The 14,215-nt window shown below is 42.0% G+C and overlaps 1 protein-coding gene across 5 annotated transcripts in view; it reads right to left on the reverse strand.

The window, feature by feature from the left end:
- The window catches only part of ANK3 (ankyrin 3), a 617,522-nt gene that overhangs the window by 96,762 nt on the left and 506,545 nt on the right, over positions 1-14,215 (reverse strand). The window contains exon 25 of one of the 5 annotated variants that reach the window (XM_058671967.1): positions 6,539-6,592. The exons of the other annotated variants lie outside the window; for them this stretch is intronic. Within the exon in view, the coding sequence (XP_058527950.1) occupies positions 6,539-6,592 (54 nt within the window). The remainder of the gene's footprint in view (positions 1-6,538; positions 6,593-14,215) is intronic. 5 annotated transcript variants of the gene reach the window in all.

The raw sequence follows: 14,215 nt of genomic DNA on the forward strand, positions 1-14,215 counted from the left end.
TGGAAGCCAGCTCCAAACAGCCCAAGCCACGCAGTGCCTGGGTTGGATCCACTTTTCACCACCACCAAGAACCGCTCAGCGGCTCAATCTCCTGGGAGGCCACTGAGGAATTACCCATCTTGTGCCACTCATCAGAGCACGAAGATTTTCAAAATTTCAGATGCCTCCCAAAACACTAAAAATTCCTGGCAACACTTCATTGAGATTAAGTCCTCTTTTGATCACTCCGCAGACATCCTTTTAAAGCGCCTTCTGATTGGATCAAAAACTCCTCTGGCAAGCCTCTAGCAAGACCGAATGGTGACATAAATGCAAGCCCAAGAGTTATTTGTATGTAAATAGGAGGACTGCTCCGGTGTAGACTTTCGGTAATTTGATACCCAGGCTCAGATGCCTAACCCGGTAACCGAGACAGCCTGAAATGTAGGGACCTCGTGGGCGTGCACGGGGGCGTTGCATTTAGTTAGGAAGTGACTCTTCTCAAATATGAATGAAGAAACAGCCAACCCAGGTAAAGGCAAAGCGAGCATTAGAAAACAAAGTAATGTCCCAGGCGGGGAGTGGCATGGAGCTTCGGGCAGACTTTAAACTTTGTTCTAAGCTGGGAACACCCCGGAGCCTCAGTTATTTATGGTCCCTGTCAGGTGGAAGGAGGGGAAGGAAAGAGGGAGGGCCTGGCCCAGAGCAGAGGTTGTGAAACTGCTAGTGGGAGAGATGGCTGCTTTTCTCGCGGGAAGTTCAAGGGCCCAAAGTGACAGGAGCCGAGAAGGAGAGCATTGGGTGTTTGGCTTCATTTGGGACACAGGTTCTTCAGCTCTTTCGCACATGCACAGGGTACTTCTGGTGCTCCCTCTTTGGGAGGTGACTGCAGAGAGCATGCAGTGCAGAGCTGGGAGTGACTACAGAGCTCTGTGTGGCCACCATAGGAGACAGTGCTGAGGTAGGTCTGTCACTTAGCTATTAAATCCTTACACCTCTCTCCATCTCCTGCCAGTCCTTCTCTACAAGAGAAAACAATCTGTTTATGATGCCAAGAGTGGAAAAATCTAGTAGGACCTCTTGCATTTTTCTAGCTGGGTATACAAGAGAGGTATTTTGGGCTGACCCCCCCATCCCCTGCTGCTACCCCAGTTATCAGCTGTACAGTTCTTCTAGAAAGATGGCAAAGAGTTTTGAACCTATCTTGTTGAAGTGAGGGGCTTGCAACACTACATAACAGCACAATATATCCTTCAAGTATTTCCTAAATACAAGGGAATGTACAGAATCAGTGACATGGGAAACACATTTGTTTTCCCTGGCCAAATGCACAACTCAATGAATGGGAAGACACCTAAGACACGTTAGCTTGATCAGTCCAGGTGGAATCATTGTCCACGAGAGGATTCTTCAAGAAGTTCATGGACAGCACATAGTAGACAAAGATTATATATACATTTTTAAAAATACACCAGATTTATCTTCTCATTTCATTTCCTATGATTTTGAAGTTTCCTCATATGCAGAAATCAAAAGGAAGCCATTTGTAATGTGTGGCATGTACTGAAAATCACCAACAAGGAGAAGGGTACTTTCCCAGTCAAGGACGGAAGGGAAGTAATGGATAATGAGGAATAATGCTGGAACATTCATCTGGCTTTCACCTCTCTGTTTATAATCCCAATTATTGCAGCAAGGGCTTTTTCAACAATTGTCATTCATTCCAACTTCCCCAAAAGATCTGTGATGCAGTGTTTCCTCCCTGTGACATCTTGGTCAGCGTCACCTCTGGTCATTCTTCTCCCACACCCGCCCTGCCCTGCCATTATACAGGATTAGTTCAGTCCCAAGAAATCCCTGGACTCTGCACCTTTATGTAGGGTGTACTCTTCACCGTACCTTTCCCCCCTTTCTTTAACCTGGTTAATTTCTCTAGCCTTTGAGTCTCTGGAACACTCCATAGCCTTTGTAGTGCAAAGTTAGCAGCCTCAGAGAGTGTCCCTTGTCATAATGGATTGTCAGAAAAAAAATTCCCCTTATTCTTTTTTATTGTGTGGTAAAGTATATAGTTAAGGAACCATATTCTTTCTGGGCCAGACATATTTAAGAATTGGAGAAATTGCTTTGGAATTCATGAATGCTAAACACAAACAGGTTAGTTGCCATTTTTGTCTTTAATGTACATGTCACAGCAACTTACTGCTCTTTTCAAATATTAATCGTGGTGACAGGTATACAGTAATATATCAATGGAAGTTAAATTTCCATCGTTTATTTTTGCTCAGAGGAAAGCTTTATTGACTTGTAACAAGCAGACAGCAGGGAAATATGGCTTCCAAAAAGAAGCCATCTTGAGAACTTTTTTGCAGGTTTATTTTGTAATTTATTTGACAGCCAGAGTGACAGAAAGAGGAAAAGACAGAGATCTTTCACCCACTGATTCACTCCCCAGTGTTCACAATGACTGCAGTTAGCCTAGACTGAAGCCAGAGGCTGGAGATCCATCTAGAACTCTCACATAAGTGGCAGGGCCCCAAGGAATTGGCCAGTGGTCTGCTGCCTTCTCACGTGCATTAGCAGACAGCTGAACAAGAAATCTAACTGCCAAGACTTGAACTGGTGCCCATATGCAAACACAGCCCCCATGTGGTGGCTTAACCTTCTGTGCCACAACACTGGCCCCCTCCATTATTCTTTACTCATCTTCCTTAGACTTCAGAAATGATCACATTGAATCCAAAGGAAGCCAGAGCGGGATGGGGATGGGCATCAATGCCTTTGGCCAAAGGCTACTTAAAACGTCTTTCCGTTAATTATGTACTTAGCATTTCAGAACAGTGAAAACATCTCTCAAGAGATAATACATTTGGAAAATAAAGGCAAGATATTTTAATGTAGTAATGCACAGCAGGGACTCTGGGTTCAAATCCAAGCTCAATTTGCTTACTGATTTGATAGATGACATTTGAAATACCATTTAACTGCTCTGAGTCATGGGGTCAACAGCTACTCAACCAGGAAAAGTTTTTCTCTATCCTAAGACCTCATGAACAGATTCGACAAGAAAAGGCACAAAGGGCGCGCTTAATCAGCACTGGTTCTATTACCGTAACATAGTTTTCGCTGGTGCCTCAATGTATGAATATGTAAACTCACATAGTTTGTGTTTACAATGTTATTATTTGCACTGGCAAAGGCAAAACCCAGCCACAGCAGTGAACTGTCTTCTCTCCATTTGCCAAGCACCTGGAATATTACAAGTATTCAACAAATACTTATTGGTTGAATGAATGAGCAATTACAGTAACATTCTTTCCTTCCATAAGCAAAACATTAAGTAATTATTGTGTAGTAAATATAATGCTGTACCAAACATATGAAAGGAGAAAGATGATCTGAGTGACTTGTTGTAGTCTAACATGTAATCCAAAAAATATTTCAGTTAACTGCACCTTCTGACCAAAGGTACATATGTTATAAGCCAACCAAGGGAAGTCAATTAATGGTTGATAATCATTCCATATCAGATATGTTTGTTAAAATATGTTCCCAAGGGTACTTCCAAGAAGCACTTGTGTGTGTTTGTTTCCTTGGAGTGTCTGGAGTAGTACACTAACAGGTGTGTTACACATAAATTTGACTCTAGCTCATCTTTAAGGTTGCTTCCCTAGGGCTGGCATCAAAATATAGCAAGTTAAGCTACCACCTGAGATGACAACATCCCAGATGAGTGCCAGGTTGAGTTTCACTCTTTCACATCCATCCAACACCTTGCTAAAGTGTCTGGGGAAATAGCAGGAAGTGGCCCAAGTACTTGGGATCCTGCCACACACGTGGAAAACCTAGGTAGAATTCCAGGTTCTACCTTCAGTCTGGTCCAGCCTGGTCCAGCCTGGTCCAGCCTGGTCCAACCTGGTCAGGAGAATGAACTCAAATAGAATGGAAGAGTTCTCTTTTTCTCCATCCCTCCTTCCCTCTATTTAACTCTGACTCTAAAGTAATCAAAATAAATCTTAAAAAAAAACTAGACAAAGTTGTCTTCCCCACCTTACCTCTCCTTTTTTGCTTAGGCACTTGTGTGGAGCCCTTTCTTGAATCAGGGTTGGTCAGAGTCTGAATAAGATCAGAGAAAGTGACTTTGCATAACCTTTGAGACTGAGATCAATGGAACTTTCCAAGTTGTTCCTGGGTTTCTTAAAATACTTGTTCAGGGAAAACGAGGTCCAATATAAGAAGTATGATAATTAAGAGACCACCATGTTATTAAGAAGCTCATGGTAGCCACTCAGAGAGGGAAAGAGATGCTTAGTCAGCATCCAACAGTCCAGGCCACCCTAATGAAGTGCTAGACCTTTGAATGAAGACAAGTGCTTGGACAGCTGGTCATACTGCCGTTGCTCCAGCTGCAATATGACCAGTCCCTTAAGAGATCTCAATCTCCCAGCTGAGCCCAGTTAATTCACAGTCCTGGGAGATAATAATAATAATACATTAAAGCACTGAGTTTAGCAATGGGTTGTGATTTTCTAATTATAACTGAAGCAGAGATGAATGAGAAATGACAAGGTCCAAAGGTGAGCCAAGGTCAAACACTGGTAGCCTGAGGGATCCCTATTGAATTAGAGTAGGCTGTGCAATGCACTATATAGTTAATGTAGACAAAGTCCAGGAGAAGTACAGTGACAAATGACAGTGCAGAAACATCATCTATTTAGTGTTGACTTTGGGCATTTTTAAACTTTTAAAGCACTGATTTTACTGTTAATCCATTGCTGTCCATATAACACCATAGCCTGGGAAATGTTTATAAAGAACACAAAACTCTCCTTCTCTGCCTTGATCCCACCATTAACCAAACAGTGAAAGCTGCACTTCAATTTTCCAGCTACCCTCTATTCTTGGTCCCAATATCCAAAGATCTAGGTTAACAGAAGAGATTTCTTGGGTCATAATCAATCATTCAAAGACCACAAATATTTTTTTTTATCAGAACAAAACTGTAAAATAACATCTCTAGGGACTGGGGAGGCAGTTGTTGTGGTGCAGTAGGTATGCCTGCCTCCTGCATCAGAGTGCTGCTCTGAGGCCTGGCTGTACTGCTTCCCATCCAACCTGCTGCAAATGAACCTTGTGAAGCAGCAAATGATGGCTCCATTACTTGGGTCTCTCCAGCCTCATGCCAGACCTAGATGGAGTCCCTGGTGCCTGGCTTTGGCCTGGCCCAGCCCTGAGGGTACTTGGGGAGTGAATCAGCACGTGGAAAAACATCTCTTTCTCTCACCCTGCCTTTCAAAAAGCAGATAAAAATAAACACAAATAAACAGAAGAAAATAGACTCAGGAAGAAAGGAGAGAATTTATTACATGACTCTTACAGGATGGTGGTGGGCCAAACACGTGTACCCTAATATTCTTTTTCAATTCCAAATACCTGGTGTAATAATGCTAAACCCAACACCTTTGCAATCTTCTGTAGGTCCAGTCAAGATCCTTTTAATGCTAAGGAAAACAGTTTGGGGGTTAGTATTTACAAGTGTTCTCTTGCCCTAGAGGTTCATTTCATCTTTCACTTCCCTATCTCTGTAATTTCCTGTTGATCTTTTACTACCTGAAGACAATCAGCCAGATAATCTTTCTGTTGCATTTCCAGGTATCCAAAGTTTTTTTTTTCCATCTGTCCAGACACTTGAATAAGAGAGAAAGGTCCTGAAGTATACCAAAATATATTTTTGGAAACTGCTCAAAAGCACCTAATGAATTCTGCTTTGAGATGCAGAACCGTAACAAGGTTTGTACTTCTAAACGCCTATAGGAACCTCCACATTACATGAGATTATAAAATGTTAAATTAGAAACAAAAGAACATAATCCTACTTTCTAATGATTTATTAAGGGTTGGCATCTTAGAAGAGCCCAACAAATAGCCTAAAGCAGAATCAGTTTCTGATCAGGTATAGAAGACTTAAATGTACTATTTTTGATTCTTAAAGAGATTTCATACAGTCTTTATTATAGAACAGTAGATTGAGAGCAGATCACTACAAGCAGCACTAGTATTTATTGAGCAGTTACTATGTTCTGGGCAGTGTGGTGTGTCCTTATTTAATTCTTATAGCCAAAACCTACTTTAAAAATATCCAACACTTAGAATACAGGCAGATGGGATCCAAGCCAGTTGATTTGACTCCAGAACTCTACTGCAACAATGACAGTTTACTGATTATAAAAAATTCTGAATACAGGAAACCGGTAACCACAGTGTGAGAGCTATGATAGCAAGCACTGTTTTTGGTGGCTCTTTTGAGTCACGTACAGTGTTCAGGGCAATCCCAAATGCACAGCAAGTGCTCAATAAATCTACAGACTGAACAGAAAGATCAGCGATTGTCTTTCAAGACAGAAATCATATGAAGGGACTTCAAAGAGTTCATGCAAAAAAATGGATTTAAAACATTTGAGTGTAAAACATGCCAAAATCTAGGTGTAATTTTTATGGTTTGCATTTTCCATGAACTTTTTGAAGATCTCATACCACTGAGGTGAGGAGGAGGGCAACTTACTTTTTACTGTAAACTCTTGTACCTTGGGAATTTTGTACCATGTGCCATTATCACCTATTTGAAAAATGAATTAAAATTAACAATAAACAAAATGCCAGGACTGCAGATGTGTGTGTGTGTCCCAGGGTAAACCCAACAAACATGACACAACACTCAGGACTATGACAGTCAACCTCTTGAGCTTCTTTAAGAGCTGCAGCAACAGCAATGATGAAATAACACAGCAGGAAGGAGGAAACACACATTACAATTATGTATTTCTGATAGCTCCCTCATGTTCTATAGCAGAGCTTCTTTATCTGTAATACGCTAGCATTTCCCAAAAGTTTTCAAGGGAATCTAATGCTGCCAGTCCAGGGACCACACTTTGAGGACCCCTGGTCAGAAGCATCCTTACACCACATGACAGCAACCCAATCCTGACTACGCGAAATCAAATATCTATTTTAAAGGTTGGAATTAGTGGAGCAATTAAAATATCAGCTTCAGCAGCTGAATTCAGCTAACTATACACTGCTCTATATGCTGCATATTCCTTCTTCATGGCAGCTCTACATGGCATTATTCACACTTTGAAGGGTTAAAAGGGGTTAGTAACAAGAAATAAGATCCAATGTATTTCAATTTTTCTAAGTTTCAAACAAGCAACATAAAAACACAGATAACTTTGATGAAATAATACTTTCCATGTGCTCAAAACCTTAATAAAAATTGAGAGACATATCTTGGGGCTGGTGCTGTGGCACCGCATATAAAACTCCCACCTGCAGTATAGGCCCCCATCTAAGTACTGGTTTGAGTCCCAGCAGCTCCACTTCTAGACCCAGCCTCCTGCTAATGTGTCTGGGAAAGCAGTGGAGGATGGCTCAACTGCTTAGGGCACCTTCATCCACATGGAGGACTTGGGAAAAGCTCCTGGCTTCAAACTGGCCCACTTTGAGCAAGTGTGGTCATTTGGGGAGTCAACCAGCAGATGGAAGATCTGTCTCCCTCTTTCTCTGTATGTCCAGTTTTCAAGTAAGAGAAAATAAATCTTAAAAAGAAACATTCATTTAGACAATGAACTTCTAGTGTAGAGAACTTAAATATCATATTTGCTTACATGAAGTCTCCCTTGATCTTAACATTTCATTCTCAAACAACAATAACAAAAACAAGAAAACAAAAACCACCATGGTAAAGTAGGAAGAGTAGAAAAGAGGATAATGATAGCATAAAAACCCTGAGTCATTCAAACACCAGCTTGAGAGTCTAATTCTCCCTGGGAGCTACACAATAATTCATAGGAAAGTTACATAGATTCCAGTTGTTAACATCAGTTTCCAAAGCATTTGAATAAACAGCATTAGATGATGGTGATGATAATGATGTGTGTGTGTGTGCGTGCGTGCATGTGTGTGTGTTGGCATGAGTGGAGATGAGGGGGGTAGATGGAATTGTGCCATCCCCTCAAGTTCCTGGGTGTTGCAGGTATTCCTGGGTCAGTCTAGGAGAACAGAGGGGCACTGCACACCCTTTACTGTTTGGGCATCTTCTGAGCAGACTGAAAACCTCCCAAGTTTAGGGTAGCAAACAGAACTGAGCACTCCTTTTCTTTCCTCCTCCATCCATCAACCCTCCCTTCTAGAGGACCTAGCAGATGGGGGAGGGATATATGGGCTTCACTTTAATCCTTTGTTTTCCCATCATCTCCTGGTAGTAGTGGTTGCTCTTTCAAATTATGTACTAGTCACTGCAATATGCTATCTGCTTGCTTTCCTTCTACAAAAGCTTGTAAACTACAGGTAAGTCGAGGAAATGGCTGAATGAGCAGTGGGTGAAATCGGTCAGTTAAGAAGGCTGAAGAAGTATGGGATCATGTGGAAAGACTATGACTCTAGGTGTTTTGAAAGGCCTAACTGTAGGAGGCCGAAAGAGAGAAAAAGAGAGAGAAGAGAGAGAGAGACTGAGAACAACAAGCAGGAATTGCTCTAATCCCACAGAATAAAAGACTTGCTCTTCAGGCTGTAGTTTATGAGGATAAACTCAACTGGATTCATTCCTCATCTGTTGTGTGTGGCCAGGTGTGATTCTTTTAAATGTAGTGCAGTTTACTGCTTCTTAATGCAGACTAGACAAGTTGTTTCTAAAGTAAGCAGGCATGACTCAGTGTTGGAACTTATCCAGCAGCAGCAATGAGAAATGTCCCCTGTGATCTTGTTTGAGTTAATAAACAAACCCACTGCAGAAGGCAGATGGGAGTCAGTGTCTTTCCTGAGAAGGGTCAGCAAAAGACAATGTTTGGACCCATGCTACAATTTTATCATAGTCTTATCACTACCCCTTAACCCTGACGCAGAAGTCATGCCCCTCTTCCCCCCTACCCAGTTATCTGACTAGTACCAGACTGCCTGGCCACACGAGCATTTAAGTCCCAAGAGAGAATGTGCATCAAAAGGCATCTGGGGTTACTAACACTGTTCTTATCTACATTCGATGCCACCTGGAAAGAAACTAGGCAGCGAATGAATTGACTGGCCGCAAACCAGGCATTAAAGTGCTGGTTCTTACTTGCAGAGAATGTAGATAATGACATTCATACCAACCACACTCTGTGTTGTTTTCTGTCTTTCTTAAACTCAACCTCAAATTCAGCCTCAACTCTCCATCCCCTGGGCTTATGACGACCACGTGTGTAACTCAGGAACACAGGCACTGTTCTCGGGTACTTAGAAAGTCCCTGCACTTGCAGTTTAGCTTCTTCCTTTCCTTATCCCCAGATTGCCTGTCATCATTCAGGGCAATAAGCACTGGTTTATTGGCTTGTTTTAACTTCCAACCAACCCCAAAGATGTGCGCGGTAATCACTTGCATGGCCTGTTTTCAGCTGTCATCTCACTGAGGTTCTGGCCCAGGGGACCAGAATCTCTGCCCCCCAGCCCCCGGCCCTGGTTTCCCTCTTGCTTACAGCTCTGGCCTCCCTCCACTCTGTCTTTGCCTTGCCTCTTTCTTTTCCAGGATGATGCCTCCCGGATCCACCTTTGTCTTTCTTCTCTGAGTAAGAAACCCAATGTGAGGGGGAGATGCTCAAGTTACGGTTATTCCCACATGGACCAGGGGAGACCTTTCAGGTGGAAAGAAAAGAAATCATTTGGAGGGGGGAAGCAAAGTGAAATGACAGCTTGTTGTGGGCCAATGCAGAAGATAACCTCAATGTCTGTAGGCAGTAAGCTAATGCCCCTCCCTGCCAGGTCTGCAGCCTCCCACAGGTGTGGCCTGCTATTCCTTCTGCCAGTCTCTAGGCAAAGGAAAAAACGGCACTCGCCCTCCACAGCAGCACTATGTGCTCTGCTCTGTGTCTTTATCTACATCCACACAGATGGACTGACAGACGAAGGTCACCAAGGGTTCCCCAATCACTTGTGCCCATGTGCCTGCAGCTTCCTGGGGAAGTATCTTCCATCATTTCCATCAGAATCCTCTTCTCTGGATTTCCCTCTCTACTCCTTGTTACTCCCCTCCACGTCCTTCAGCGATCCTCCTCTTCTCAAATGCCAGAGTGCCTAGAATATCTAAACTGCTTCTTTTTTTTTGAAAGATTTAATCATTTTTATTGGAAAGCTGGATATACAGAGAGGAGGAGAGACAGAGAGGAAGATCTTCTATCCGATGATTCACTCCCCAAGTGAGCCGCAACGGGTCGATGCGCGCCGATCCAAAGCCGGGAATCAGGAACCTCTTCCAGGTCTCCCACACGGGTGCAGTGTCCCAATGCATTGGGCCGTCCTCGACTGCTTTCCCAGGCCACAAGCAGGGAGCTGGATGGGAAGTGGAGCTGCCGGGATTAGAACCGGTGCTCATATGGGATCCTGGGGCTTTCAAGGCGAGGACTTTAGCTGCTAGGCCATGCCGCGGGCCCTAAACTGCTTCTTATTATGCACTGCCCTGTGTGACAAGCCCCACCCTTGTCACCTCTCCAACACAGGCCAAACTTTTGGTCTTGCAGCCTTGTATTCTTGCACCCTCTCTTGCATCAGCCATGCTTCTGACTTCTCCTAATCTAGTGCTTCTTTAAAATAAAAGGTTTCACAAGTCCCTTGCAACATTCAGTAACCTCTCGAACAACCTCATCACTTGTGATCTTATTCTCTAATGGTGTTGAAGTAGGATGTCTGAGCAAAAAGCCTCAATTCAAATTTCAGTTTTCTTTGTGTCAACCTGAAAAACTCTCTTAACGTCTTTGAGTCTGATTTGTTAAAGTAAATGAAGGCTTTGTGACACTTTAAAGTAGGGCTTTAAGTTAGGACACAATGTGTGTTAGGACTAATAACAATACTAATAATGCTTTCTGATAGTTTGACAGAATTAACCATGATAATCCACCGAGTAAGCAATGTTTACTGGGATCCTACCATATGCCAAATTCAGGGCTAAACCCTTTGTACATTATCTCCTTTAAAACTCACTAATCCAACAGTGGCCATGCTGCTTTTACCAAAACTGCCAGACATCTATGAAAAGCAGTTCAGTGCAAGCAGCACTAGTACTGACTTGTGACAGAGATGAGTACATAAAATGTTAGTGTATTTAAACTGTTACAATAGTCACACTATCCGAGTCAAGAATGCATCAGTACCTCAGAAGCTCCCCGTCCTCCTCATCCTGGTCTCTGCCTCTCACTCTCTTTGTGAGGCCATTATTTCCTCTAAAATACTCTTTTCCTGACTTTGGTCTTCATTATTCCACTACCTAATTTTACAGTTCTGTTTTATGGTTACTTGGTGCTGACAAATTCTGTTGGCCTTGCCCAACCTACAATCCAGCTATTACATCCCTAGGTCTACACCCAATAAAAATGTATACACATATCCACTCATAGACATAGGTGTATAAAAAGGCTGAGAGAGACTTGTTTATAACAGTTCCTAATTCTATACAACCCATGTCTCCATCAACCGTGGAGTGGATTTTAAATTCAGGAATAGGCATGTTACCGAATATTACATAGAAAAGAAAATGAATGAATGACTATTATATGAGTGAATCTTAAAAGGATAACAATAAAAATTACATAGTTTTAAGAAGGAGAAAGGAATGACGTGATTAGTTTAAATCTCTGAAAGACTGTTGCGGAAGCTGTGCAGAGCTGAGTGTAAAAGTGGAAGTAGAGATATGATCAGAAATCTCTGCTATATTCCATGAGAAGGATGTTGGTGATGATGGAGAACAAAGAAAATGAATTTGCTTTTCATTCTGGAAGTAGAAATGACAAGACCTGTTGATGGATGATGGTGTGCAAGCAGTAAAGGCAAGGAAACTGGGGCCAGTGTTGTGGCAAAGCACATTAAGATGCCAGCTATGGAGCTGGCATCCTATATAAGTACTTGTTCAAGTTCCAATCCAATGTCAGCACCCATATTCACTCCAGTTGGAGTCATAGATGCTTAAGTTCTGATCCAGATCCTTGCTACTGTGCCTGGGGAAGCCACAGAAGATGGCCCCAGTGCTTGGGCCCCTATGTCCACACTGGCAACACAGCAGCAGTTTCTGGCTTCTGTCTGGCCGAGCACTAGCCAGTGTAACCACTGGGGAGTGAACCAGTGGCTGGATCCCTCTGCCTCTCATTCTGTCTCTATGTAACTGTGCATTCATATACATAGAACAAATTTTAAAAAGCAGATGGCCTGTATTTCATGTGCTTTCCCTGGAATGATGGACTAGAGGATGAACGGCGAGAGGAAACCCTGGCTTGTAGGGTATGCTGAACGAATATATCCTGGAGGATCTAAGTGGCAATGTGCATAGCTGGATAAATGGATAGAATGGGTGATAGTCTCAAAACAAAGCCCGTTTCAAAGATTGGATTCCAAGGAGAGAACAGACTGTTGTTAAGAAGGCCCTTGTCCCCTCATCCCATCACAGACCTTTTCCTTAAGCTGGAAGTCCCCTTAAATGTCTGAACCATTCCTTGAGATGCAGGTATACCTAGTGAAGTTTATCATAAAGCCCTTCATCAATTCAGTGTATCACTTTGGGTGGTCTCTGTAGTAAGGAATTTAATGGGAGAAAGCAGGAACATGGCAGACAAATTTCCTCCAGACTCTGTTCTCAGAAACCCATAAACCTGCCCTTCCCCTGAGTCTCCCTTCATCTCCACGCAACTGATCAAGTAGGAATTGTACTCTGCTAGGTCTTGGGATACACTAGGGACTAAGATTTGGTTTTAGCTGCTGGTATTTGTTACCATTTTGATGCTATTGCTGAAGGATGTATGTAATTACGTCATGTCTCTTTGAAAGGCCAATTGTAAGCAGAGAAATATTAAGGAAAAAGCTAAATGAAATGATGTCGGAGGTTTTCAGGGAGGGATAAACTTGTAGTTGAAGAACAACTTTTGTTGCTAAGAATAACAATGAAGTAACCACCACTAAAGGCCTTGAATCACCTAAGGACAAGCTCATTGCCACAGCCTTTTGAGATCTATTAAGGTAATAACATAATAGTCCTATTTCTTTATTAGGATGATTAGGATAGCAAATAGTCCTACGCATTTGCCAGAAGTTCTGAAAGATATTTCCTACTGGTTTTCTTAGATCTGGTTTCACATTTACAAAAGTAATAGAGCCTATTTTTATTGACCAAATTTCATTAATTCTCTTCTAGTTGAGACTACTCTGATAATGTTTATTAAAACTACTTGCTCTGAGTGCTTAAAAATCTATCCAAAATTATATTCCTTTAACTTGTATGTTCGCATTGGTCTGCATATTTAGTTTGATAAAACAAAGTTATAGTACTTTCAGCATTTTCTCAGTGTTTTAAAAAAAAATTGTGATAACCTTTTAGCAATTTCTTAGATAATGAATTGCTCCGTTTCCTGAATGCACACCTTTTTTTTTAGATGAAAACAATACATTTCAGATGTTTCATATAAGAAAACAGGTCAAGTTAGAGTAGCATTGAAAGAAAAGATCTAACACCAAGAAATGTGAGATATGTTGGCTAACCCAGCAGTTACCCAGTTAGCATTCACAGGCCACTGACCTGCCACTTCAGTTCTTTGAGATCTGTGGAATTTACTGAGGTGTCCACTGGGGACCAAATCTGGCACAAAGGTCAGTGGCGCCCGAGTCTCCTCACCCCTCATGTCACTAATTGCTGCCAAATTTCATTGCTTTATTTTATTTCAAACTTGTGCCTTCTTGATGGTGATTTCTTAGGCTCTTACTTTTCTCTTTTACTATTTAGTGTCCATTTTGGATCTTGAAGAAGATCAAATTTGTTAAGTCATCAGGGATTAGGTAATTCCTCCAAGCATGAGTTTGTTCTACTCAGCTGTTGTCTCAAAAACCTGTTCAGTAGAATCATATTTCGTATCGCTAGCTGCCTTCTTGGTTTCTCCTTCACATGTCTGAATTCCATTTCCCATAATGTTTCATCTATAGTTCTTTAAATAGGTACTACATCCCAATGCAGCACAATTTTTCAAGCTAATATTTCACATGTTTTAAATTTACAAAATACATTTTCTAGAAATTTATGACTTAAGAGTTGAAAATTGGCACCATGAAAATCGGTGAAACCAGAAGACAATTTTGATTTTTAACTTCCTTCCTTCCTCTTGCTCTTACTTTCTTCCTTTCGCTTTCTTTCTTCTCCCTCCCCTCCTCCCTTTCTCTTTTCCTCCTACCTCCCTTT

Source organism: Ochotona princeps, chromosome 13 (assembly GCF_030435755.1).
Source record: "Ochotona princeps isolate mOchPri1 chromosome 13, mOchPri1.hap1, whole genome shotgun sequence".
In the NCBI taxonomy this organism is placed as follows: domain Eukaryota; kingdom Metazoa; phylum Chordata; class Mammalia; order Lagomorpha; family Ochotonidae; genus Ochotona; species Ochotona princeps.